Genomic DNA, 27121 nt, shown 5'->3' with positions numbered 1-27121 from the left:
CTCTGTGTCAGTACAATTGTTTTAATACTCATATTATACATTTTTCCATATACATTACCCAAAAGATATGCAAAAAAAACACAAAACATCAAGAAAACAAAAGATTATAATTGAAACTGAACTGAAGCCCCAACATAAATTTGTCAAGTGCACTACAGGTATATTTTCAGTGGAGAACTGCTGATATAATTATAATCCTAGTATTTCAAACCCTGATGAAACATAAACAGAACACCAATCTACAATTTGATGAACACTGTCTACTTTGCAAATATAATGTAATTTCCAGCACAATAAAAGTATATCTGCACAATATTCATTTGGTGGGCCTTAGTAAAACATTTACAGTCTCTGAGGCAAATGCATAGTTGTTAATTTAATCATAGCCGCTCTCAGCTGCTGTCTTTTTCCTCTTTCTGTTCAGTTTTGGAAGATCCATTCTGTTCAGGTGTTGGTTCCTCCACCATGGTAGACATTTTTGTTATCCCTGTTGGGATGAAGGGGGAATTGGAGTGAGTGATGAGGAGAATAAAATGAACGGAAATAAACATTCAGCAATTCTACAATCACTGATTACTAGGCATTGTACAAGGATGCTGGTTGATATTGTACCTGTGAGGTAATTTCTGTGCATCCGATGGAACAGCAGGAGACCAATGAAGAGGATAAAACCGATGCAGGCGATTATCATTCCACACAGCAGGAAGCTGTAGCTGCCTTCAGTCTGGATAATCTGGGGATGAGACGGCAACATTAAAGTACTGAACATGAATCTAAATCTCCTCTGGGCTTGTTTTTGCAATTATACAGTAAACCTAATTATCTACTTCTGCACACTATTTCTATATTCATAAAGATACTCATAAGACTTACTGAGCCAACCAGAACCTGCATTACCATCTCTCCCATCCCTGCACTTGTCACCAGGACTGAGGTTGCACATCCTGCAAAAAGAAACTTATGGTTTATTTCCTCTCCGTGATTTGATTCCATTACTGTGTTGTTATTATATTTGTACTATAAGTACTTAATTATACCCTGGTAATCAAGGATGTCTTCAGTGTAGGCCAGCATACAGGGGAAGATGCTGCTGAGGAAAAGCCCGCATAAACATGTTCCAATAAAAAGAAATGTGTTGCTGGTGTAGAAAATAAGCAGCATCAACACAGTAACAATAGCACCTGCCTGTAAGAGCAAAGAGAGAGTACAATCAGTAAGTGTTCATATCACCAAGTGTTTGACCTTTAAGTGTCATTGTGTATGTCTCATAATGTGATGATGCACTTAATATTTTATTACCAGGTTGAACATTAGCAGTCTCACAGGCTGGAAACGGTACGAAAGAGGTATGGACAACAGACGTCCAGCAGTGATCGCTGCCCAGAAGATACTGGCCAGGTAACCTGCTGTCTTGTGAGGTAATAACATAGGCGGTGCAACAGCATATGTGTACACAAAGCCGGCATATGCACCCTGAAAAACAAAAAGATCCTTTAATTTATTCTACTCTCTGTGTTTAATGTGAAGTTTACAGTTGCATTTGTAACACCATTTGTGAAATACATGTCATACAGTATTATTTATCTGCACCCCTCACTCACCACAATACCATCGGTCATGAAGAGCACCATCCCACCAAGGACATGAATCATAAAGAATGATACTGGCAGCCCGCGCAGGTTATCATTCTGACAGCAGCTAAAGATATCCCCATGACCTGTAACAGAGCGAAAAGTCACATATGACAGATTGTGGCTCAGAAAATGGCAGTTATTGTTTTTTTTTCCCCTCTAAGCTGACAGGAAATCTAGGGAGAAAAGTATGCATTATTCATTTTAAAATAGGAGTCCTGTATAAAAATCACTTCTTCCATATCTTTACCTCCAGCTTCATGTTCTTTCTGCTCCACGTCTGTGCCCTCCGCCCCCTGCTGGTTCTCCATTGCTAGTTCATCTTTGTCCAGAAGACGAGGAGTGCCGCTAGGGCAGCATGGGATCAGCTGCTCCCGATACATCAGGAACAGGACTGCAATGGGCACGGGCAGCTGAGGGTGCATAAATAATATTCAGCTTTTTCATTTGTTGTAATTTCCAACCATTAACTGAAATATCAGATATCTGAAATATCAGATTAAGAAGCTATGAAAAAAATAACTCAGCCCTTGCATCTAATGTGAATCTGTTCAGTGTCTTACATTGATAAGTGCCATGATCCAGAAAGCATAATGTACAATGGACTCCTCTTCCCCTCCCTCATGGGGCAGGTGGCTCTGAGTTATGTTGTGCTCTGCAATTGGACTGTTTCTCAGCATGTTCCTGAAATGATGTATGATCTCAGTCCCATTCCCTGTGTGATTCCCACAGCCTGTCTCTGAGAGGAAAGGATCTGCAATCAGTGGGCTCACCAGGGCTCCAAAGCCAATGAAGAAATGAAGAGCCTGCAAAATGTAGAAGACAGAATACAGTATATAATTGGCTCCTAATTTGACAGTATACTCCTACTGACCATACCGTATACAAAATTCTAGTTAAAATGTATTCTAAACTTATCTTTGTATTATACCTGACTCAGCTATTCACAGTTATTCACTGAATATGAAGGCTATCATGTTAGTATTTCTACAGATAAGATGTAGGTCAAAGCTTTGTCACCTGTAAGAAAACAGCTGAGTCCCTCTGATAGATGGTCACCAGTTGGATGTTAGCGATGGTGTCAATAATGCCCATCGCAAAACCAGACACGGCCATGGCAATGGCGAGCAACAGAACATTATGGCACAGAGGGATGATGGCAAATATTACAGAGATGATGAGAGCAGAGACAAATAAGGCAGACAGAGCACTGAACAACCTTTAAGAAAGAAACAAGACAAACACAGTTACAATGATGGTCAACTGATTATTTATCCACAATGAAAAACTCTCTTTGGATAACTCTCCAACTGTGAGTTCATGATACTTACGTCCTCTTGAAAACACCACCGATGGAGCTGCCGATCAGCAAGCAGAACTGCTGGGAAAAAAACACCCAGGTAATCTGACTAAGTGTTGAGTTTGTTTGACATTGCAAATCCAAAATCGTAGGTCCAAGGAAAGCAATGCAGAGTCCAAAGCTGAAGAAAACACTCCAGTAAGTAAGTGTGTGATGGGCATTCCTTTTGAACAGAGTTACAATCCGCTCATCCACAAACATTTTAGCCACAATACAGATAGATGTACCTCAGTGAAACAAAATGCAAAGGATTTTTTACTATTAAATATGTGACAGTAACGCTGTGGCGTTGTGTGGATGCTTGTTGTAGTATAATGAGTTTCTTGATGTCTTTTAAAGCTTTTAGCTCCCTCCTCTTTGGATTGCTTCACTAAAAAGGATGTCCTCTTGAGTTAATGAGTGAAGTGGAGATTCTTCTTACAAAAATATGCCTATTTGAATTGTGTCAATGATTTGCAATGAAAAAGAGTCTCAGTTGAAGTGCTACCAGAAAGTGTGCATTTACATGTCATAGCACTTCCAACCCTATCAATGGAAAATGTATCGATCAGGAAACAATGACGCATAGATGTATCATGGACTAGATGTCTTTTCTTTCATACTTGGAAAACCCTGCAACGTTTATTATGAGAGAAGTTTGGGCGATAAAAATGGCACAATGTGTTATAAAATGTCAATAAAATATAGACATAAAAACAGTTTTTATTTTCTATTCAAGAATCTACTTCATGTTCATCTGTGATTATAGCTGTAACATCATTATTTAGTCATTTTGATTGTTACAATATTTATATATGTAATTTATGAAGACATCATCACTCCCACTTTCTTCTCATACAGTCTTATCCTAGCTTTTTTTTTTTAGCAAGAAATCTACTGTTGTCATTCTTTGCGTAGAATAGTTTAAAGTATATCACTACTGAATATATGCAGTGTGCAGTATATGATGTGTCCATAATCTTCCTGTTTCTTTATTCTTTCTTTTTAGCACACAAGGACAATGTTGGTGGGTCAATCCACTGGTTTGGTCCAGACTGAAATATCTCAACAACTACAGGATGTATTGCCATGAACTTTGGTACAGACATTCATTATTCACAGAGAATGAACCCTACTGGCTTTGGTGACTCACTGACTCTTCCTTCGGTGCCATCATGAGGTTGACATTTGTGATTTTGAGTGAAATATCTCAACAACTATTAGAAGGATTGTCATGAAATTTGCTAAATACATTCATGTTCCCCCAGAGATAAATTTTAACTTTACATGCTTCTAGCATCACCCTCACATCAAAATTTTAATTGTCCAATTCTGTGGTCTACGACCAAATAACTACAAAACTAATGACATTCCCATTAGCCCCAGCTGCAATTTTTGTTTAGTGCTAATTAGTATACTAATATTGGCATGCTAACATACTACATTAAATGGGGAACATGGTAAATATTATACTGTACCTGCTAAACCTCAGCTAGCATGGCTGTACACTCTTATTCTTGTTTAACTTTTCTCATTCTTTATTTATGACATTTGGACTGCTGTAACAACACAATTTCTCTTTGGGATCAGTCAAGTTGTGTGTCTGTCTTTTTACAGTATCTGAGAAAGTCAATCTGAGAAACAGCATATAGTTTAAGTGATAACTTATTGTATTTATATATTCTTACTTTAACTTTCCTTCAACTGTTGATTTTTTTCCTGCCAGCATGTACATGTGGATCAATCTAAAGCTTAGGAGGGCAACTGAGGATGTACAATATGACACTTTAAATGTTTAGCTTGACCCCATTTCAGACTGGATGTAAACCTGCCAAGAAACTAGCAGACGCGGTACATCTCAAGGCTTCTGCAGGATTTAGATATTTGGAAGGCTTACAGTTAACGGTTCTTCGAATGAAATAAAATTGTATTCTATGATGGATGATGGTGATTACTTGACCAAAACTGGCATTACTTGACCAAAAGTGGAATGAATAAGAGAAAGGACTTAATACCTAATCCCTTTAATGATTGCACTGGAGAACAAAAGCTACTGGTTGAGGCCAAATATGGGCTTCCGGCAAGGTTGAAACAGAGGACATGAGAGAAATCCCAATAGTGGCTTATGAAAAATGTGAATTTATGCATGGTTATGACCAAAACCTTTCATATGTTTTGTCTTGTTGAATTATTTTTAATTAGTGATTTTATGCTGTCAGAAATGAGTGAATTATCTTGAATGCAGCACATGTCATTTACTTCTTATATTTTGCTGCTGCAGTAACACATTTGCTACTTCATAAATGAATTTGTTCCTAAATACAGAACTATGCTGCATATCTATGTTAGCTGTTTTACTTCTATCTCTACTGATTTCAGCATTCATTGCATTTGAAATTGTTGCACAATATGACACTTTGTCCAGTGACTGTGTCTGTGTTATATGCCAGAATCACACAGGATACAAAGCCCTACAAAGCTGTGTAACTGATTTGTCAACATCTCCTGCAAGGTGGAGATGCTGGTCTGCTACTAACCCTTGAGAAATACGTATGTGTGTTTATACAAAAGGCATTCATTAACATCTATCATCCCCCACACTTCCGCTTCTGGAGATGTAGCAACCCAAGATGACTTTCTCAGGTAATTGTCAACTAACGTAGTCTTAGATGTGTGTAAGGGGGGTTAAAAATCAACAGCCATTTCTAGTTACTGAAGTAGGACATCTGTTTTTGAATGAACTTATTTACACAGGTTAGATTAGGAAACGGTACAATATGTTGCTGCTATCTGCTAAAACAAGGGTCCTCAAAATCTGTGTAATTGGAGAATAAGAATACAGTTACAGCAAATTCTATGTAAAGTATGTGAAATCTAAATTTCTTTAATTGTAATTTTGATGAGTATTTGAGGCATGCTCACTCACTGTTTATTAATTTAATATCTAAAACAGCACTGACTGTCCATTTTAAATAAAACATTTAAAGATTCCCTCCAGACATGTTTTCAGATATATAAAAATACTCTACTTGGAATAATATTTGTGTCTGATGTTTTTTTCCATTAAAAAAGTTCAGTTAACCTAGTTTAAAATTCTTAAAAATACATCTCCTCTTTCTCCCTCATAGAAAAAAACTCAATCTATGAATATGCAAATATTGTTCATTTTGAATGTTTAACTGCTAGATAAAAGATGTCTCCTACTGCACTGAAGAGTTCATTCTCAGTGTCTGTGTACTGGAGGCTTCAAGGTCTCACATCTTGTATGAGCTGCATATTGACTGAACTTCGACTGGCCTCCAAACTGGTTGTGATGTCACATAATCATACGTATGAGAAACTTTCCCCCTTCAACAGATGAATGTGAAAACAGGCTTCTAGTGTTGAACTCTGTAGATGCATCATTCTTCACAGTGAAGCTCAAACATCCAAGTAAAGTAACAATAAGCAAATCACATTTTTGACTAGAAGGGGACTTTTAAGTCATGTGTGTTTTCTTGTAAATTATGAATTACAAACACAAAATTGGAAAATTATATATGAAGAAGAACATATCGACAAAGCACATGAAACATTCCTAAAAATATTCAAATCATTGTATGACAAAAATTGTCTGATAAAACAATACAGTAGAAAACTAAAAAATTTACAGACAGTCCATGGATCACAAAGGGATTAAAGATGCCTGCAAAAAGAAAAATACATCATATAGAGAATTCATAAAATATACATATCTAATTAAATATATCCATAGAGGCAGAAAGAAATATAAAAATAAGTTAATATTATATTATATATAAGTAATATTATGAGGATATGTAAGAAGGAATACTAATAATAAAATATTAGAGAATAACAAAAACAACATCCAAGGTATAGGGAGCATGTTAAACAGCGTTATTAGAAAAGGATCTAGAAACTCAAGTTACCCTCACTATTTTATTGACAACGATAAGACCATAAATTATAAGGGTGATGTGGTTAGTGGTTTTAATAAATTCTTTTTAAGTGTGGGACCAAAGTTGGCAGAAAAAAATCAATGACCCAGAAACACTCAAAGAGGGGAGTGATGTTGATTATGGGGGTAGAAATCCGAGTCAAACTTTCAAACTGGTAAATTTCCAAGCAAAATGAAAACTGCAAAAGTAATACTAGTTTATAAAAGTAATAATAGTTTATATAAAACTGGGGTTAGAAACCACTTTACAAATTATAGGCCTGTTTCTTTAGTTTCTCAATTCTTCAAGATATCAGAAAAAGTCTTTACTTAAAGACTAGACAAATTAATAGAGAAGCATTAAGTGCTGACTGACAGTCAGTATGGATTCAGAACAAACAGACCAGCCTCTTTGGCACTAATTGAATTAATTGAAGAAATTACTAATTGTATAGACAAAAAAAAAAGTATGCAATGGGAGTTTTTATAGACCTACAAAAAGCTTTTGATTCCATTGACTACAATATATTACTAGATATATATTACTATATATTACTATGACTAAACAGGCAACAATTTGTTAAGATGGGTGAGCATAAATCAACATGAATAGATATTACTTGTGGAGTACCTCAGGGGTCAGTATTAAGCCAGAAATTGTTAATTTTGTACATAAATGACATATGTAGTGTATCAAAAATATTGAAATTTGTTTTATTTGTGGACGACAAATATTTGTTGTTCTGGGGAGAATTTACAGCAGCTTTTGGATGTGATCACATCAGAAAGGATAAAATTAAAACGGTGGTTTGACATAAACAAATTGTCAATATATTTGAACAAAACAAAGATTATGCTGTTTGGAAATTGTAAAATAAATACTCAAGTACAAGTGAAAATAGATGCCAATATAGGAAGAGTATATGAAAATACATTTCTAGGTGTGATATTAGTCCACAAAATCTGCTGTAAACCTCATATAAGATAAGTGTGAGCAAAGCTGGAAAGGAGCATTGCAATACTAGGAAAAACAAGGCACATTGTGGATCACATGTGTGGTATGGGGTAACATCTACAAAAACACCCTACAGCCATTATGCATATTACAAAAAAAGAGTCATGAGGACAGTAAACAATGCAGGATATAGAGAACACACCAACATGCTGTTTTTAAAGTCATATAACTTGAAGTTCATGAATCTGTTAGAATTTAACACAGGGTGGTTATAATTTGAGAGGGGAGTTTAATTTAAATAAACTCTGTGTTCGTGTCACTATGTATTTGAATCTGTGGGGTGAATTTGTGGAACGGTCAGGATGTGGAGCTAAAACAAAGTACAAAATCAGTTAAAGAAGAAACACAAAAAAATATTTTTAAGAGGTATATGGATGAGGATGGACACTGAGTGGATATTTTGGTTGTACATAGAATTGGGATAGTTGTTTATAAATTGTATATATGAATTTATGCATGAGTAGTAGTAAATAAGTGTATACTTCTTCCTACTCCTTTTTGAACATGTAAAATTTAATTTGTGTTGTTTATGAAAATTTGTTGTACAAGGTTTATCGTTTATTTCATTTTATTGCTATTCTTGTCTTGTTTTTATCTGTTTTTTATTTTTACATGTTCAAAATAAAAACTGATTGACTGAATGAACACTAGATGGTGTAAAAGGACTGCATTCATCCACAAGTCAAGTTGAAAGCAACTGAGGTTTGTCTCTTTAGAAATATAACAATGTATGTGTTTTTTAGAAAGGAAAGGAAACAACAAATGCATAGAGTATTAATTGTAGTACAAAATTATCCCTGTTGTTGAATAGTTCACAAACATTCTTATTATCGCTCTCTCTCTCTCTCCCTCTCTCTCTCTCTCTCTCTCACACACACACACACACACACACACACACACACAGACATAAATCACGGTATCTCTTTTTTGGTCAGACACATGGTTTGCGGATGGCAGCCGCATAAAGAGACAGCACATCGGTAACAAGGTTTAAAATGAACAAAGGCAGTGTTGCTTTTCTCCTTTCTGTCTCATCTCCATAGGCTGACATTTAGCCAACTCTCAATCAGAGGCCTGAGACAGCACCAGGACAATGTGATAGGAATCATAATCCTAGGTAGAGCAATCCTGCCTCTTTGCTCTTCCTCTATTTGCTTTATCTACTGTATTCTGTTCCTTTAGGGTCCAGTGGAGCAAAACACATATGCAATATATGATAAAATTGCATGGTAATGACCCTAAAGCTTGATATCTTTACACATAAGCTTGTTGATGTGAATCTAATAATGTGAATGAGCAAAATAAACATTTGAATGTCTATGACTAGGAGGAAGTCACAGTGTGTTTGTGTATTATTACTTGTCAAGCCAGGCACACACACATGATTCAGTATATGCATTAACACAAGTGAGGGGATTAGCTCAAGTAGACATGACACAGGAAATGTATCTGTCACCTATCCACATTTCTCCAGTCAGTCCCCGCAGCCCTGGATAGAAATGCCCTGCAGTGCACCCCCTGCACCTCTCCTCAGGCCCAAAATAGAGCCAGCGATATGTGGTATGCAAACAGACATGTCTGCAGGGCAAAACAGTGCTATTCTGCGAAGCTCTGTACTTTCACACTAGCTGCTGGTGAAGCAGTTAAAACATAAAGCACTTGTGAAAGCTAGTACATGGGTGGATCGTAAAAGTTATTTGGGTATAAGTATTCAGAGAAATTTGAGTTGAAGAAGTATGATGTGAAATAATTTCTATAAAACATTCTCTTGGCAAACTTTTTAGAGGACAAAACCCATGCAAAGATGCTAAGAATGGGACTAAAGTGACTGAAATTTTAGCACTGACTAACATCTTAACCACTGTTCTTACATGGGATAGACTAAAACTAAATTGTTATGTAGAACAGCACAGCCCTGTTAAGCCTATACAGGCTTCTATTAGTTTGTTTTGCCAGTTATGTTTTGATGGGGGATGTAATTGCTGCCTGTATAATATTTACTGGAAAAAGCTTTTCCCAAAGGAACTGCAAGGAACACAAGTCATATTAGAGTTGGGGTGGCTGGTGGATGCACAGACCACAGGAATCTGACACTGGAGATCAGGATTCGCACCCTATGTCCTGCATGTGGTTAGGGTTTGGTTATGGTTTGGAAAAATCGTGGTTTTGTTTATATGTTAAAAAGTGAACCTGTTTTGTCTTGCGCTTCAATTTGCTGTTAAGTTTTTCAATATTTAACCATGATCCTCCTTTTACCTTAAAGGATATGGCTGGCCATTTTCTACATTTTTCTTAGTGTAAACAAATCTCATGTGTAGAGCCAAATCATCAATGAACTTATAAGTATTAAGTGTGTGTATCCAAAGCCTGATATTTCATATTCTTCTGTGCCGTAGACCTCCGTTGTTGTCCAAAAACTATTAAAAGCACATCAATTAGCCACATCGCTGCACTGGGTGACATGTTCCTTGGCCTGGAAGACTATGGGCATGTCAGCTTGTTTAGAAATGGCTCCAAAGACTAATAACAATGACCACGTTTCAGTCTCCAGAGAGTAGTTCTGTGTAAGGCAGATGCCGTTTTACAGTTCTATTTATAGTGCTTCGCTAGCTTGTTGTGCTACATAACATCATTTAATCACATTGTAAAGAACTTTAGTATAAGTCAAAAGGTCGTGATATGTAGCACAACAAGCTAATGAAAATGGTAGTGAAACTGTGTTCTGCAGTTCTGCAGTGTTGTGCCTAAACATAACAATGAAAAAAGTTTTATCATGCTGTAGTTGCTCCGAACCGATATTATCTCCCAAGATGGAAGAGGAAATAAATTGAAATATGTTGTCAGTGTACATTTAGATGCTTTCAGTTCAAACATTTTGCGACTTGGCAAATACATTCATTACCAACATTTCTTAATCTTGTTGATAAAAAAGAATAATACAGGCAGCATTATGTTTCCAACAAAATGTATTTTGGTGTTGATAATTAGTGTTATGTAAAGATAATTTCTAGGAGAAAGGGTTGGACAGCAGGAGAGAAAAGCCTGATCTCGAAGGAGAGATCTTTTAATATAACTCCAGAACTATTTTGAATCTTAAAAGAGTGCTGTTCTTGTATTCTGATGTGTCCGCATTACTCTTGTAGTTTACTGGACTCAGTACAAAGGCCTTTTCTCAAACAGTCCGGGCTTTAATATTATGTGAATAGCAGTTTAAGTCCAGTGGAGCGTTGATGCTTATCCAAAGACTTCAATCAGGAATTTCCACCCAGGATTCCTAAAAGCTCAGCAGCCGATCACATCTGAAGCCCTCTGAAGATAATGACTTCTGCCAGCCAATCCCCACTCTGTACTCTGGAGCGATGCCGTATGTGTTGATCCATGTTATATTGGCTAATTATACTTCAATGCACCATGCTGTTAGTGATGGTTATTATTGGCCTTAATATAAATTGTGTGTTAGTGGCCAATTAATAATTTGTGTCACATCAACGCTTCAACTTGCATCATGATAACCTTTGTTGTTAGGATCATCTGAAATCTTAAACTGCTACTAGTTTTAATTCTTGTCCTCTATAAATTGACTGCTACTGAATTTAAGTAAGTGATATAATGTCCTCAAGTATATAAATTAAAATGGTAACAGTACATTGTTTCATGTTGCTCACCATTTCACATCAATTTGCACTCAGATGTCATCTTTATGTTTTTGGTTTGAAAACTGTTCTAATTTGCTCTTTTGATGCAGTAAAGCTGGTATTAAATCCATTCAGTGGGATTTTAGGGTGTAGGGTGGCCTCTGCTTTAAAATGTTACGGCAAATCCTGCAACATATTATTGCTCCAACAAGTCCTCCAAATTAAACTACCAAATACTATTCCTCAGATGTCACTCAGATCCGGTTCATGAGGTTTACAGTAAATCATCCTTTTACCTTCTTCCGTTTGCAAATTGCTTTGTCTGGTGATGTTATGCAGGAAAGAAAAGAGGAAATGCATCCTCACTATTCTCAAATCCTGAAGGAGATGATTAATTTGTTGTTTGAAACCTTGAGAAAGAGACAGCGTTATTACTTAACTATTGAGTGCAGTCTGCTGTACACAAAAACACATATAAATCTAAATAAATTGATATGAACTAAGAAAAAAATGAGGTTGTAAGATAAGAGAAAGTCTAAAGTCTTTTATACCAGATATTATAAATGTATGCCTTACCGCAGCCAGACAGTGGACGGTGGATACGCAGCCACACAGCTTTTGCGATTGATATCATCTCCTGTCAGAGCCCACCTTATACAAATCCAGATCAAATGCGTATGATTTTTTGTGGAGCTTAACACCACAGCATAATTTCTCCTCTTGCTGCAGTTCTAGGAATCAATGTAATCTATTGAGAATGGCTGACTAAAGAGTGAAATTAAAAGTAGTATAACAAAGGATTAGTTTCATAGTGAAGTATAGTTTTCCTGAAATGGATGTGACAAAGTGTTCCAGACTATAGAGGGCTTAGACTGAGCCAACACAGGAATAGAAATCAAGCATTGTGCCCGGTTTCATGGATGAAATGCTTTGTCAGTGAATCAGCACAGATAATAATTTGAATGCTGTGATAGAGTGTACGACCTCAGTGGTTTTAATGAAAGGCAAGTGATGAATTCAAAACCCCACAAAGGATAACAGATTTCTGTATTGAGGACTGAACTAGCTTTGATCTTCTGAAGATTTTTCTGTCAGAGTCAGTGAGAGAACAACTCATGCATACAGCTGTCTGGTAATATATGTTTGTACACACATCCGGACACAGAAAACACAATGGTGATTTATCCATTTCTATCATAAGATGTCTCTTGCTTTTCCCCTTCCTCTGCTTCTCCCTGTCCTCCTCTCCCCCCGCCTCTCCCGACACAGTTGTAGAGAGTGGAGCAATGATGCGTGTCTTAGTGAAACCTGGTGAATAGTAATGAACCGAGCCTGTGTGTCTATTTGAGGGAAAGCAAGAGGAAGACAGAAAGAGGGTAGGGAAGGGTTTGTGGGGAAGGAGGAGGAGGAGGAAGAGAAGGAGGAGGAAGGGGGGTAGGCTGTGAGTGAAAACAGGGCTTCTCTTGCGGCACTGATGCAGCACAAGCAGCGGTGAGAAGCACAGTGGTGACTAACAAGAGATGCAGTTGGATTAATCCCTTGCACCCTTTACCTTGGCTCTGTGTCACGTATCTCATCAGTCATTCTGATCAGACCGACATGACGTCACTCATTAAAACCTTCAGCAAACTGTATCTTTTCTCTGGGTGTGCTTCTTCATTATACAGTAGCTCATTCTCCCTATCTAACCACCCCCCCCTCTCCTCCTCACATTGACAGGGGGAGGAGGGTGTATTAGTAGAGGAAACGGATGGAGGGGGGAGAAAGCTGTGAGTGAATGTGGCTCAGAGAGGGGCAACAGCACCTGCTGTCTTCATCCCAGATTCACCAGGCAAACAGCATTATCCCTCTACTAGTGATGGACTGTTAGGAGGACAAAGAAAGGAGAAAGAGGCCCAAACAAAGACTTTTCAATAAGAGACTTGGGATCTTCAGATCAGTGCTGACTTGGAGCAATTGTTAATTTGGAAAATTATTTTGGTCCCTGGGTTCCATTTTAAACCTTACACCCAAACTGTATGTGCAGGAGGACAGGACAAGTTTGTGTCATCGTTGGGGGGAAACAACACGAGCATCAATGATGGAAATGTGAGTTTCTGTTTACAATCGAGGGATAAGTGACTGGAATATTCAGCAACTGGCTGCAAAGATCAACTAGAGTGCCAGGACTGAAAGGAAGGGAACAAACACAATAGAAAGCCCCCCTACCTCAGCCCCTCTTTTATCCTTTTCCATCCAGGACCCATGGGCACTCTGCCAACTTGGAGTCTTAAGAACTCATTCAAAGAAAGCCAAAGAAAGGGACTTGTTTAAAACCAGGACCCATTCTCTCACAGTCTCTTGTTTTTCCTTACATTTCCCACGTGAAGAGAGATTTCTGGTTGATGTTTTCTCTGACATTGCGTCTAGGGAGGAGGAAGAGGGGGGTTTCTAGAATTGCCATTCATGTAACGTTTCGTCAGATTCGTGGGCAAGTGATCTCTCTTCTGAGCCCCCTTTCTCCCTCTCACGCTCTCTCTCTCTCTCTCTCTCTCTCTCTCAGTTCTCATTCTGCTTTTACTCCCTCTGTCTCCCCACTCTCTCTGCTGCTCACATAGTAACTCCTCCCCCCCACTACCCATTGTCTCTCCATACAGTATTAGGGTGAGGGGATGCCATACTTGTTTCAGCGAGGGACGCAGGAGAGGGAGACGGAGGTAAGAGTCAGATTTATATCATAAGAATGCAACCTAGTAATAAATGCATGTCTGTCACTGTTACTTTCAGAAGTGTTTAGTGTGTTGGTCAAAATAGCTGTTTGTGTTTCCGTCAAGACTGACAGTGAGGAAAAAGAAGCAGCTTAACTGATGCTCTGAGGCTTTCATGTGTTGTATGCAGTGTTTCAGTGTGTTTTGGTAGTCTTGTCTGCCAGTGAAAGGTGCTTTTGTGTTTTTAATAAATGAAAAGGGAGTACTGCATAGGATAAAAAAAAATCAGGCGCCACCCCTTTATCTTTATCTTCACCTTTATCTTTATATTCAAAACCAGTAAATGTTAAATTACGGGATATTACTCATTTGCTGTATTGTTGTGTTGTATCTGCATTTCTCAGAGACATTTTCCTCACTATTCATACTTCACTGTCATAAGAGCAGAGGAATGCATTTATTAAAAAAACATTAAACATAGCCATAATCATAATAAGCCATTAAAAACATCTGGCTACTGACGATTGTCTGAATTGGCTCCCAGCAGAGAGGGACCATGTACGATGTTTAGGGATTAAAGCTAATCCTCCCTGTGGCTGAGATTCACCTTCTTGTCTGGACAGAGTCTGACACAGGGGCTTTACTAATTTATGCTGAGACATGCATGAGCACAGGCTCCCTGGAGCTCAGTGGCAGTGGTCTTTTTCGAACCTGGAAAAGGCTGATTGAGTAAACACCTTTCCTCAATCAGTACATAATGCTCTCTTTCAGAGGTCACATGAATATCCAGCATATGTAAAGCCAATGAGAATTATCTCAGTGTTTGGTGTTTAGGTAGGCTGACACCTCAAAATCATATTGGGCCTCATTATGTTTCTATCTCTATAGAATAAAGTTAGGATATCTTAGGATAAAGTTGGTTCATCTTGCAACTATGTGAAAGTTAAATGTGGAAAAGCCATGTGAAAAGATGTGAAACTATCTAACAAAGTGTTTTTACTCTTGCACTGCCGGAACAACTTGAAACAGGTGCATAAAAAGGCGAGTAGAAGTGGTTCTCTCAGTACTGGACAGTTGCAGCCTAGTACAGGAAGCTTTGTGTGCTTGTTCAGATAAAAAAGGAGGCTGCCTCAATGGGGCTTTTGTTGTTTGAGTTGGAGACAGCAAAAGCACAAGAAACACTGACTGACAAATACCTGGCCCCTCTGTGCCTCAAATACCTCAGCGTTGCACTTGATACAATGTCAACAAATGCCTCCTCTGTCCTCCATAGTAGCCCGTTTCCTCTCTGTCCACAAAATTTTTTCATGTTTTTATAAAGGCTACTGTTTTCTGAGCAGACATCTGGGTGAGCAGTTTCGGCCTGCATAGCTTGAGTGCTGAGTCTCTACTCACTGAGAGGTTGAAAATGGTCCAAAGAACGTCTGACAGTTTAGTGCTTAAAATTGTGGTAAACAGCCTGGTGTTTCAGGTCAGAGAACACAACTGATTCTGCATAAATTTAAGATGCCTTTTTTATTATTGACTTCCTAAAGGTCATGGGAGTATGAATCAAGCGTACTAGTAAAACCCTCTTTCAGGTAGTGTTTTTGTGCATGACTGATGCTTGGCTCATTAGAATGATGGCTTTGATTCAAGCAGCACAGGAGCTACTGCGGGGAAATGCTAAGTTTATATCTGCAAAAATATTTTGGTAATGAATAAACACTGCTAGCTTTCTGTGCCCAGTGGTGGAATTAAAATACTGAGGTAATGATCTCCTTTGTGCTTAAGGAAGTCAAGGAGTTTGCTACAGAATACAGAAAGATTTTATGTAATCTGTTTTGAATTCAGTGACAAAATCCTTTTGATTAACATTGCACCTTTTCCCTGTAGACATTTAAAACTGCATTTTTTATCAAAGATTATTCTTCAAACCCCCCAAAGGGATTGAATAGCTTGCGGCATATTGCTGTAAGGTTCAAGCATCGGGTAGGGGTCAATTTATTTGAGTTTTTACTGTGAAAAATACAATTCCTACAGTATAAAGAATCACAAGACAGTTTCATTTTACTCCCCCGGGCCTCAGATGAATACTTGCAGTTTCTTTGGTTAATTATTCATGCGGATGTGAGTTTTAAATCCTGAATGCTGTCTGCAACCTGCCCCTGTTTTTTTCCTCTTCATGTTTCCAAGCTTTCAGACCCAAACTGCATGAGTTCTCTGCATCTAAGTAACTGATTTTGTCTTATTGTCTTCCAAATCAAACCACAACTGTGTCTTATGGCTTTCTATTCCTATGTGAGTTCTTTCTAACATGTCATGTAGGGTTTAAAGCCATTGGATACACAGTGGACAGTCAACTGAGGCCCTCTGTTACATGACTTTTAAGACTTCTTTGCAATGATTTTGTATTATTTGCCAACGTTGTTTATGCCTGCCCAAACTATTCAATGAATAACAGATGCCAAATGAGGTAAAATAATTATTTGGCATTATTAATATAAGTTTAGCTTCTGTTGCATTTTGTTGAACCAGCTATTTGTAGCATCTAAAAACGTTAGTAATGATATCAACAAAAGTTTTGGCCAACAGCATCCACATCATGCATCTTTCCTTGCATCAAACCTTTGGAGTTGTGGGGCAAATACAGATATTCTGAGTTAGAGCTAACATTTGTGTTTCTCTTGGAGATGTTTTGGGAAATGACTGCCTGGTTTTCATGAAAGTTGTGACTTAACAGATGTTCAAGAAAATTAATTGCTGTCAGACTTTCTATAATTTCCATAAACAGCTTAAAGATTTTTAGTTTACTGATTAAGTCACAACTCATTGCATTGAGAGATGCCTTTAATCTAATGATGGAAGTTCAGGATTGTTTAAGCCTTGTTTACCAATGTCTCCCCTGTGAGGACATTAAAATGTTTGCACACCATTACCTTAGGAAATGACACTTGTCTGGTTCTACCGAGGTTAGTTAAAGTGTATTTGGTATGACATCATTACTGTCTAATCGAGCTCTAAAAAGATCAAGCTCTAAAAAAAATGGAACCCACTAATAACAGCATTTAAGTATTGCCACTGATTCACACTTGTACAGAATTAGACATGCATCATAAATGTTTTCCTATTAACAAAATAATGGGGTAACATTATTAACTCTCTTATAGTTACTTTTAATAGGCCTAACACTTCAGGAGTTTGTTACCAGAAATACAATATGAACTGACTGCGAAATCTTGCTTATGTTGTTGCCTATTGGCCAGATAGAATTTCAGTGGTTATAAGAGAAATATAATTAGAAAAAATAATTATTTTACAGTGATGACAAGACAGCAAAGTGTGAAAACTAGTATGTAGGAATAAAAAACTTTCATACTAAGAGGTGAAAAAGATCATTTTACATCACTTTAAGAGAAATATGAAAGTTCCTGGGGGCAAACTGTGTTTGCCGCTGGCTATTCCAACCAAGGACACTTAATGAACCTCTCCATAACTTAGTCGCCATGTTGTGGTGATCCATTTTCAGTGACCACAGAGAAAGAATTATTGTCTATTCAGTATTCATCATGTTTATCATTAATGAAAGTGAACTGGCCTCCAAATTCAAGCAAAGAATGTGTACTGAATTGTATTAGTACTAAAATGCATAATATCAGTCTAAATTGTATCATTTGTTCAACGCAAAAATGGACCTTTATGAATTCCCACTCTTCTTCACTTTAGTATTTTGGCCTGATTTACTGCTACAGCTGGCTGTTTAATGGCAATTTTGATTTTATTTTTAATATCATTATTGTTAATTTTTAATGGAGGCCAGAAGGCCAACTGAACCATCATAATGTTTGTACAAAGCCCTTCAAATGTGGCCTCTCATGGTTCATACCCCCTCCCTGTCAAGAATATTTTTCAAAAGCATTCCAAGCGCATTCAGAGTTCTGATCCCAAAAACTCTTGAATATCTCCTGACTTTGAACTTGGAAGTATGCATCAGACTTCTTGAATCAAGTCTTAGTTATTCTCTGTGCAAAGCAAGTATGAGCAAGTCAAGTCTCACTTCACCTCAGGGCTTTTGATTTGAGACTTTTTATATTATCTGTTTCCCAAGGACTCGAAACAGAGGCATCTGTACCTCATGAAGAGCCAATTTGGGCTTGAAACGTTGTACTCTTTGTAAATGCAATAAAGATAAATATTTTTGAGGGAGCATTTCACAGTGCTGCGAGTCCTTGAGAAACAGAAAGTATATCTACTACATTTTTATGGACTCAGCACCTGGACATGAAAGATGTCCATAAATACCCATAAACCTTTTTGTATGCCTTTAAAATGCAATCTCTGACTGTGTCTTAATGTTCAATGCCATGATCTTATCTTTTGCTTTGATATGGTATGTTTAATAACCAAACATTCCTCAAGACCAACAAAGGGCATAACAATATTTCACTAATTTTAGCAGTGATGTACTGGTTGGGTGAATTTATGTACCAAGCAGCAGTTTCCTGACCTCCCTGTTCTGAATCATTCCCCAAAGTTGCTGGCCAACAAGTACAACACTGTGGACCAATATAAAAAGGCTCAGTGGTAAAATCTATCAAAATAAGAATAAAAGTCCAAGTAGGCTAATATTTTTTATCTAATAATAAAACTGTATACATGCTCACAATTGATGGATCCCATTCCAGTCCCCTCAGCTCCCTAGAAATCCCCACTGAAAACAAATGTTGTTTTCCTCACATCACAGTGTGTGATGGTCTAATCTAAAAATGGTTCACTTCAAGTTCACAACAGTAAACAACACAGCAGGTGATCAAATCTGTTAAACTCAAACTCAAATATCACTGCAACGCAACAGAAACCCCTGCTGTCTTGTCATTTCATATGAGCAGAGCAGAGCAGCAAGAGCAAAATATTAAAGTTGCCATCTAATTAAATATAGTTAGCTGTTTTGTAAAATTTAAAGAGACGACAAACATCTACGATCATTTATTGTTCACGGGATCAATTTTGCTTCATCTTTTGTTTTGACTGGCATAAGGCGATGTCAGATTAATACAGTCTTGTGGAAACATTGTTAGTTGTTTCAATTATTTTTTTTCCCTCTTTTTTTGGCATCACTTAAAAACCAGGAGGGAGCCATTTGCTATAAAAAAGTCCCCCATTATATTATTATTATTTGTAGCACTGACTGTTTCATGAAGCAGGATAACTGCTGGGAAGCCTTCAGTTCCAGATATTAAGGGTGGGGGGCTGTTGAGGTTACTCATCAAAGTTAATTAACTGTGCTTCCTGAGACAGTCCCCTAGTGTAGGTAACCATGTCCCAGGTTTTCATTCTAACCAAAATCTACCAGGTGATTTCACTAATTTCATGCTGATTGGATCTTTTGTGTTGAAGTTCTGCTGAACCAGGTGCCTGTTACAAAGCAGGTTGACCGAATTATCTTGATAAATGATTGCTTATTTACTCAGCAAAGTTTTTCGGATAATCCAGTGAACCTGTTTGTTGAAAAAGGTGTCTGGTGAAGTTGTTTGGCTGGAACATACAGTAGTCCTCCTTGGCACATAATGCAAAGGCACCCCCTGCTTGACAATCACCTGAACAAGTGTTTTTCTTATCTTTTAACAGGTGTTACAAAAGGAACCACTTACCATGTCTTCTACATGCTGCACTAGGTGGATGCATCACTCCAGTAAAAATGCTGCAGCAGTGTGCACCAAAGACACCACAACACCAGTGTCCAAAGGCCGGCTCAAACCTGAAGGTCAAAGGTATACAGTCACTTCATTGGTGTTTGGGTTGGCAGGAGAGAAAAAATTCAACTGTATGAAGTAGTGACCTTTTTTCACAGAGACATTTTGTTACAGTAAGTGTAAATAATACAATGAATGATGGCTGAATTCCATTTAGCGGCTTTGGTTTTAAGGTCCTGGTATTGTGCTCGCTGACTCCCTGTCACGGCTTACCGGGATATTTGAATATAACAGAGCCATCATTAATGTTATAACACCTGTGGTTTTTCCTACTATAACAAGTCAAAACAATTCTTGTGAAAAAGGCCTATATTAAAATTAGATCATTTAATTAGACTGTAATCTTATTTTATTTTTTTGCAGAAAAAAATAGTGGAGCAATGTAAAACATTACAATTCGTGGGCCTGACTCAGTTCAGAAACTGCTTTCCAGTGAAGACAAAGAGCAATAAAATAGCATAAAAAAGCAAAACAAACAGAAAAACAATAAAAAAAATTGATAAGTTAGACAAAAAACATTTATCATATAGCTATTTGGACTGAACCACAGATCTATTTTTAAGTGCCACACTAAATAAAAGAATACAGCATTTGTCAGAAAAGGGGAAGAAAAATTAAAAATGAATTAATTTGATTAAAATGATTTATTTTTAATAATGGCAGCTCTGAACTTCCATACAATTGAATAACAAGGGTTTAACCCAAAATTCAAACAAAGACCTAATATCAAAGCAACATGCCTTTTCAGTGTTTTGCTTTTTTTTTTTTAGTTCATCATAATTTAATAAAATGGTCTTAGTTTAATGTAAATGTAGTATACTTCAAATGTACCTAAAGACACTGTCAGCCTGCAGTGTTGTATGTTTAAGTTACTGCTGGTATTTAAAGAGAACTACTTGCTGTCTGTCAAGTCGTCAGTTGCAGCTGTTCTCAGTTCAGTCAGTGTGAGTCTCAGACCACAGGCAGAGAAGCAGCTCTGTCGGCTTCATCTCACTTCAGAGAGTGTTTCTAAGAAACGGCTAAGCACTGAAGTTTTAACTAGTTGTTCATTTTCCGCTTCGGCCCTGTGACATGCCGGTGTTTGTGGAGGATCCTGCTCAGTTCTCTAAATCTCGACTGAAGTCAGATTTAATTGCCCACAATGTCGCGCTGCCACCCTCCAAGAGCAAGAAGGAGGTTTATGTGGCGTTGCACATGAAACATGTTGATCAGAAAAACGCAGCGGATTTCTCCAGCGACGAGGAGGATCAAGTGCAAGATGTGTCAGTGAGTTCAGCAACCTCTTTGGTGTTTTTCTCAAGAATATTTTTAATTGACTGTTGCAGAGTTTTGCGTTAAATTGCTCTCAATCTCGACATGCAACAAGCTTAATATGATAATGCTCTTGAGTATAACAAATTGGCTGTCAGTCTAATTTGAGTGTTTTCCAACTTACTTCACATGTCTGAGAAATTATCAAAAAATTAATAGTTATATAAAAAAAATAAGTTGTCACCATTGCAAATGTGATATCTGGTAAGAGACCTATCCACAATGCTGCCCTTCAAGGACGTCGACATTTTTGTGGTAATAAGTGCTGCTCTGATTGATAATTGGTTTGAACTGATTTAACGCAGCTGTGGAGGGGAGGAGGTGCAGATCTGGGTCACTGCTCTCAGTTTGCTGTAGCACTTGTGGGTCCTTGACGACTTTAAGCCACCAGCTGTATGTTTGGTATAGATTTACAAGAGACGTTTCTGTAGTTGGAGGGGCTACCATTACAGTCGTGTGCATGTGCTTGCAACACCTGTCACGTTCATTTATGTGTGTCAGGAAGAGGAGCTTCACAGACACTTGAAGTCTGGAAGTTGTTCCTGCACTGTGTCATGGGGTAGTGTGTTTAGTCTGTTTGGGCACAGCCCCCACTATTACATTAACTTAACTGTTAAGTCAGGGAAGAGTGTAAAATTTATAAATTGCTGCAAGATTTGCACTCTAGACCCACTAATGACATTATAGAGATGAAACGATTAGTCAGTTAATCAATTAGTTCATCGACAGAAGATTAATCTGCAACTACTATTTTCCAACTATTTTGATAATCGATTTGAGTCATTTTTTTTAAAAATGAGAAATTCTAAATTCTCTGATTCCAGCTTCTCAAATGTGAATATTTTCTGGTTTCTTTAGTCTTCTATGATAATAAACTAAATATCTTTGTGTTGTGGACTGTTGGACTGACAGTTGGGACAAAACAAGACATTTGAGGACGTCACCTTGGGTTGTGGGAAACAGTTATTAACATTTTTCACCATTTTCTGACATTTTATTGACAAAACAACTAATTCAGTAAATAAATAATTCAGATAATAATTCAGACAGATTAATCCATAATGAAAATAATCGTTAGTTGCATCCCTAGCTGTTTTTTTTTCTTTTTTTTTCTGTTTTTTACTGTGTGTGTGTGTGTGTGTGTGTGTGTGTGTGTGTGTGTATAATTGTAAATGGATTGAATATTTTGGGAATTTGGACTCTTTGTCAGTCAAAACAAGCCATTTGAAGATGTGAACCTGTGCTCTGGGAAACTTTGATGGGCATTTCCCCACTATTCTTTGATAGACTAAATAATTGAGAAAATAACTGAAAGATTTCTGAAGGCATCATTCAAGTTGTGACAAAGATATATACAACAGAATACTTTACGGTTAAAGAATATTAATGTTATTACTCTTTCCAGACTCTGCACCACCTGTTCAGCTTCAATATGCTACTTTGCCAGTTTCGTAGAATAATGTAAACAGTGGATTGTGCTGGAATGTAATGACACAGGGTCTAAATATCTGCAGCTGCTTTTTTCAGTATAATGTGTTATGTCTTTTTTTTGGCATATCAGCTATTTTAGACATATGCCAGTAGAGCTGCAAAGATTATTTTTGATTTATTTTTATTTGCACAAATACAACAGCATAAAATCCTCATGGTAGAAATAAAACAGATTTGACAGGGGAGGTCCAGAAGCTAGAGCCTTATACAATGGACCCCCCTCAATTTAAGAAAGTTAAGTCAATTAAATTATTGCTAATTGCTAATTTAATATTAATTAATTTAGTTGGCAAAAAGCCAAACCTTTGATGGTTCCAGGTTCTCAAATTTAAGAATTTGCAGCCTAAGTTGTAGTAGATTGAATATTTTTTGGTTTGGACAGTTGGAGATTGTGACCAGCATTTGTCAGTGTTTTCTTGTGTTTTATAGACTGATCGATTAATTTAAAAAATAATCAACAGAATAATTGAGTGATTGTAATTACTAAAGTAATTGTTAGTTGCACTCCTACACGCCAGTCCTGTCTTTAAGGCACTATCGACTGATAATGCAGGCATTTTGATATATTGAGTAGGCTCTACAGTAAACCGTTTTTTCACTTTTTTTCTTTTGTGAGGTAAATGCAGTACCCACAATTGGTGGATATTGAACAGATTTGAGAGGGGCAGCCTCCAGCTGTTTTTTATGCTCTATATCCCACACCTGGAAACTGCTGACATTCAAGCTGCAGCCTTTGTCGTGTCTTGAACAGCATTCAGTAACTGGAAAAAATTTTGTTTTGTGAGGAGGAGGAGGAGGATACAGACACTACAGAGATGCCTGACCCGAGCAGTTTGACTGATGACGACCTCAAGGCTGCATTGCTCATGCACGGGTTCAAAGCTGGGCCCATAGTCGGTGAGGTTGCACTTAATACTGTCTTAAACTTGTCTTTCATTGTAGAAATGGGATTCCTGTCATCATTAATGCAGTTCTGTGTTTTTATTAAATGTTTTAAGACATACCTTCACTCTATTTTGTCTTACAAACTAATTCCAATAGGATTGTTTATCCATCTATGCTAGCCTCCACCAGGGCCTTGTATGAGCAGAAGCTCAGGAAACTGCTTCAGTCTGATGGACATGACAAAGTGAATGGAATAGAGAAAGGTGTACTGTACTCTGACAGTGAAGAAGAGGAGGAAAATGGGGAAGAGGAAGATGAAGAATCAGGTATGACCTTGATATGTTTTAGATTAATTTACAGGGCTGGTATAAGATAATCATATGGTTTATACTGATTTCTGTGATCTGCACAGGCTCTGAAGGAGCAAAACAAGAAACGGCTGAACAGTCGGAGCAGGCCCAGGAGGAGAGCAGCCAGGTGAGAAAAGATTTGAAATCTTTTGTTAAATGATCAGGAGTTTCTGTGTTAATACATTGTATTTCTTAAATTGTCTGGCATAAGGGAGCCTAGTTAATAGATCTTATTTTGCATTTTTGCCAATCCTTACAGTGCCACTCAGTGGTTACCGACTGCAACTGTATTGTTTTTAACTGGAAGTGTTCATGGTTTAGAACAAGCACTTGCATTTTGAGTGTTTGTGTATGTGTTTTTTACTTTTCACAGGTAAAGTTGCTTTTTCAGAAAGGTGGTTATGTTTACCCGCAGTGCTTTTTACCCTCATCACGACTGGTAAATACTACAGATATCCTTAGTGTTTACACATTTTTTATTTTTTTTTGTCAAACCAAATCCACTGGGGAAACTGATGTCTTTTGTTTTTGATTGGGTTGGCTTTTTGCAGCGTGCTTGTGCTTCTCGACACAGGGAACCTAGTCCCAAGTGGAATTCAGGGAATGCGTTAAAATCATCAGAGCAGAGTCGGTCTTGCTGCTCCCAGATTCCCGCTGGAATTAGTAGAGCATCCTCTGTTGATCAATGCTCAGGATTAGGATCAGGGGTAGGCTGGTCTTATTTCACTTCTCTTGTGGATTTTAAATTCTCCACATTCCTTGCTTAGAATAACTTTACTCTCACACAACCAAGGGGTTACTGGGCATCATTCTCTCAGTTGAATTTTGACACTGGTGTATGGATTGGTTGACAAATGATAAATGTTTGTGCTGATCTTGACATGATAATAACCCTTGCAGGTCCCATCTGGATCACAATCAGTCATGTCTAATGGTTCATTTTCCTCTTTGACCTTCAGCATCACCCGGTTGGTTGAGGAGGGAAGTCAGTCCGACATGTTTTCTTTAAAAATTACCATTTTAATCTTATTTTATTGATGTGTTTTTGAGTAATCACCACAGGAGCACTCACTCATTGATGAACATTCTCACTCTGAACAACAGATGGAGAGTCGGACATCACTCTCTACTAGCGTAGACAGTAAGAGAGAGTTGAATGGGAGCAATGTGCAGGAGCATTGGTCGCGGTCCAACAGGGTCAGTAGTGCTCACGTTGTTCAGTCACACTTTAAGCTCAAACAGTGGTGGTGGTGGTTAAAGTGTTGGAGAGATTCATCAGGGGCGGAAGAAGATGTGCATCATTATCTGTTACATCTCCTTGTCTTAGCTGGACACGCCAGTTGTGGACAAGAACACCAAGAAGGACCAGTCCCTGTACTACACTCCCAAGGCTTCCTCTTGTGAATGGGAAATGAAGGCACATCCTTTTTTTAGTTTTTTGTTCTATATCACTTGATGGGAGCATGTGCTTTGGCTACAAGAGCGCACTATATTTGATGGCTCATGTATAACTTCCTCTCATATGAAAATTATATACACAATAATATCGTTGCTCTACTTTAATGTTTCTTTGTCTGTATGTGTCAGAAATCAGGTCATTACATTAAAAATCACCCTTTCCTTTAATCTCTACCTGACTTGCTGGGCCTCTGTCTCTGTGGAACACAGGTGTTTGGGAAAATGTTCTGTTTTTTTTTTTTTTCTAGTCCACTTTGTCAGTAATTACCGCTTTTCTTTTATAGCTTCCTGAGGAACCTGTGAAAGATACTGTGAAGGACTTGTTTCCAGACACTAAGACCACACCCACAGGGATCCAGTAAGTACCGTACCAACACCATTACACACTGCAACAATTATAAACTCTTCAAAGCTTTTTAAGCGGTTGTTGAGTGAGAATTCGATTTCTTCCAAGTACGAGAAAAGTACAAGAATCTGAATTGGTTGTTAGTGACAACTTGCTTAGCAGCACGTACTGACACACTTGGTAGGAGTTTTGTGATTAGATTTTCAGCACATATATCTTCATATTTCAGCGCAACTCGTCGGAGACCAATCAAGGGTGCAGCAGGGAGACCTATCCAGTACGCATATCCAGACACTCCTGCCAGCCCCACCACCCTGGAGAGGCGAGAGGTGGAGCGCCGCCTTGTACCCATCAAGATACAAATTTTGGTCTTCCTCATTGTGGCGTTCCTCTTATACTTCATTTATGCTTGTGTTGAAGACAACTCATTCAGTCCATTTGTGGCCTTGCTGGAAAGTCTAAGCCAGGAGTCAGAAAATGAGGGACTTTTGGTTCAGGTTGAGATACAGGACACACCAGCACTCTCTGGACAAGAGTAACTTTTTCTTTTTTTTTTTTTTTTAACCCTCTACAGATGTGAAGGTTGCTGTTTTGTTGTTTCAGCTTTTACCAAGCTAGCTAGCCGTAAAGACCTTGGGATATATTCAGGGTGCGAATATTAATTTCAACACTTTTTTTGTTGACTGTGTTTGTGTGTCTGTTTGGGGTGAATACCTCAAAGTCCAGTTTTACAGTTTTATGTTTTGCTTATGATATGTTACCAAAAGTGCTGTTGTTCCTGTAATCAAAACAATGGCAAAAGCAGAGATGCAATCAAGACTAAAGATTTGAATAGTTTCTCAAATGTAAAATAATAAGAATGTTGTTATTTTTGCTATTTCCTGACTCAAATTGTGTAATGTGTCAGTGCTTTTTCAATGAATGTGTCACTGTACTTGTGTGTTATTGTTTTGTTTTTTTTAAATATTTGAAACATATTTCAATAAAGGATATCTTGCTTCATAGTTTTTGTGCAACTGATGATACTAGCTGAAGTGAAAAAGAATTACTTTTTTTTTTTTTTTTTTATGCACGCAGAGGCATGCACTAAGGTAATGGTAGGCAAATAGAGGCCTGTGGGCCATATTCGGCCCTCTAACAAAAATGTTTGGCTCACTAACGAAAGCTAAAGTTGAACCTTTTACAGATTAGGCTACATCAAATCATTTACATCAATCATAAATCATAAATCACAGTAGATACACAAGGCTCATGTAAATCCCAATAAATATGAGCTTATAACCTCTTAAAAACTGCACAACACA

The 27121-nt window shown here is 37.7% G+C and overlaps 2 protein-coding genes across 7 annotated transcripts; one reads left to right on the top strand and one right to left on the bottom strand.

Moving 5' to 3' along the window:
* mfsd4ab (major facilitator superfamily domain containing 4Ab) lies at nt 1-19962 on the bottom strand. 3 transcript variants are annotated; one of them, XM_044351541.1, is made up of 11 exons: nt 19875-19962; nt 2963-3012; nt 2652-2850; nt 2195-2437; nt 1882-2044; nt 1602-1717; nt 1300-1473; nt 1038-1185; nt 874-944; nt 613-733; nt 1-487 (listed from the first exon to the last, which is right to left on the bottom strand). In XM_044351541.1, the coding sequence occupies exons 1-11, from the start codon at nt 19875-19877 to the stop codon at nt 393-395; spliced, it is 1383 nt and encodes a 460-aa protein (XP_044207476.1). In that variant the 5' UTR covers nt 19878-19962; the 3' UTR covers nt 1-392. The 3 variants fall into 3 exon arrangements, with proteins under 3 accessions (XP_044207476.1, XP_044207477.1, XP_044207475.1); XM_044351542.1 differs by having other exon boundaries at nt 2963-3009; XM_044351540.1 differs by lacking the exon at nt 19875-19962 and having other exon boundaries at nt 2963-3752.
* lemd1 (LEM domain containing 1) lies at nt 19907-26821 on the top strand. Of its 4 annotated transcripts, none has more exons than XM_044351547.1 (11): nt 19907-19994; nt 23567-23675; nt 23843-23989; nt 24076-24140; nt 24387-24452; nt 24565-24720; nt 24914-24994; nt 25118-25210; nt 25341-25430; nt 25756-25829; nt 26047-26821. In XM_044351547.1, exons 2-11 carry the CDS (start codon nt 23594-23596, stop codon nt 26354-26356), a joined length of 1164 nt encoding a protein of 387 aa, XP_044207482.1. In that variant the 5' UTR covers nt 19907-19994; nt 23567-23593; the 3' UTR covers nt 26357-26821. The 4 variants fall into 4 exon arrangements, with proteins under 4 accessions (XP_044207482.1, XP_044207481.1, XP_044207479.1 ...); XM_044351546.1 differs by having other exon boundaries at nt 23564-23675; XM_044351544.1 differs by lacking the exon at nt 19907-19994 and adding an exon at nt 20034-21242.
* The last annotated feature ends 300 nt before the right edge of the window (nt 26822-27121 follow it).

This window comes from Thunnus albacares, chromosome 5, assembly GCF_914725855.1.
Source record: "Thunnus albacares chromosome 5, fThuAlb1.1, whole genome shotgun sequence".
Classification (NCBI taxonomy): Eukaryota; Metazoa; Chordata; class Actinopteri; order Scombriformes; family Scombridae; genus Thunnus; species Thunnus albacares.
The sequence above is the reverse complement of the archived record's forward strand: the minus strand, read 5'-3'. Positions and strand labels throughout refer to the sequence as shown.

Excerpts from the sequence above, each read along its gene's own strand:
- lemd1 (XM_044351543.1), top strand. The coding sequence starts at position 21,048 with ATGCCGGTGTTTGTGGAGGATCCTGCTCAGTTCTCTAAATCTCGACTG. Across the intron at positions 24,141-24,386 it reads CCCAGGAGGAGAGCAGCCAG|GTAAAGTTGCTTTTTCAGAA; the intron begins GTGAGAAAAGAT and ends TACTTTTCACAG. Across the intron at positions 24,453-24,564 it reads TTTTACCCTCATCACGACTG|CGTGCTTGTGCTTCTCGACA; the intron begins GTAAATACTACA and ends GGCTTTTTGCAG.
- mfsd4ab (XM_044351540.1), bottom strand. The coding sequence starts at position 3,192 with ATGTTTGTGGATGAGCGGATTGTAACTCTGTTCAAAAGGAATGCCCAT. Across the intron at positions 734-873 it reads TGCAGGTTCTGGTTGGCTCA|ATTATCCAGACTGAAGGCAG; the intron begins GTAAGTCTTATG and ends TCTCATCCCCAG. Across the intron at positions 488-612 it reads GCACAGAAATTACCTCACAG|GGATAACAAAAATGTCTACC; the intron begins GTACAATATCAA and ends TCATCCCAACAG.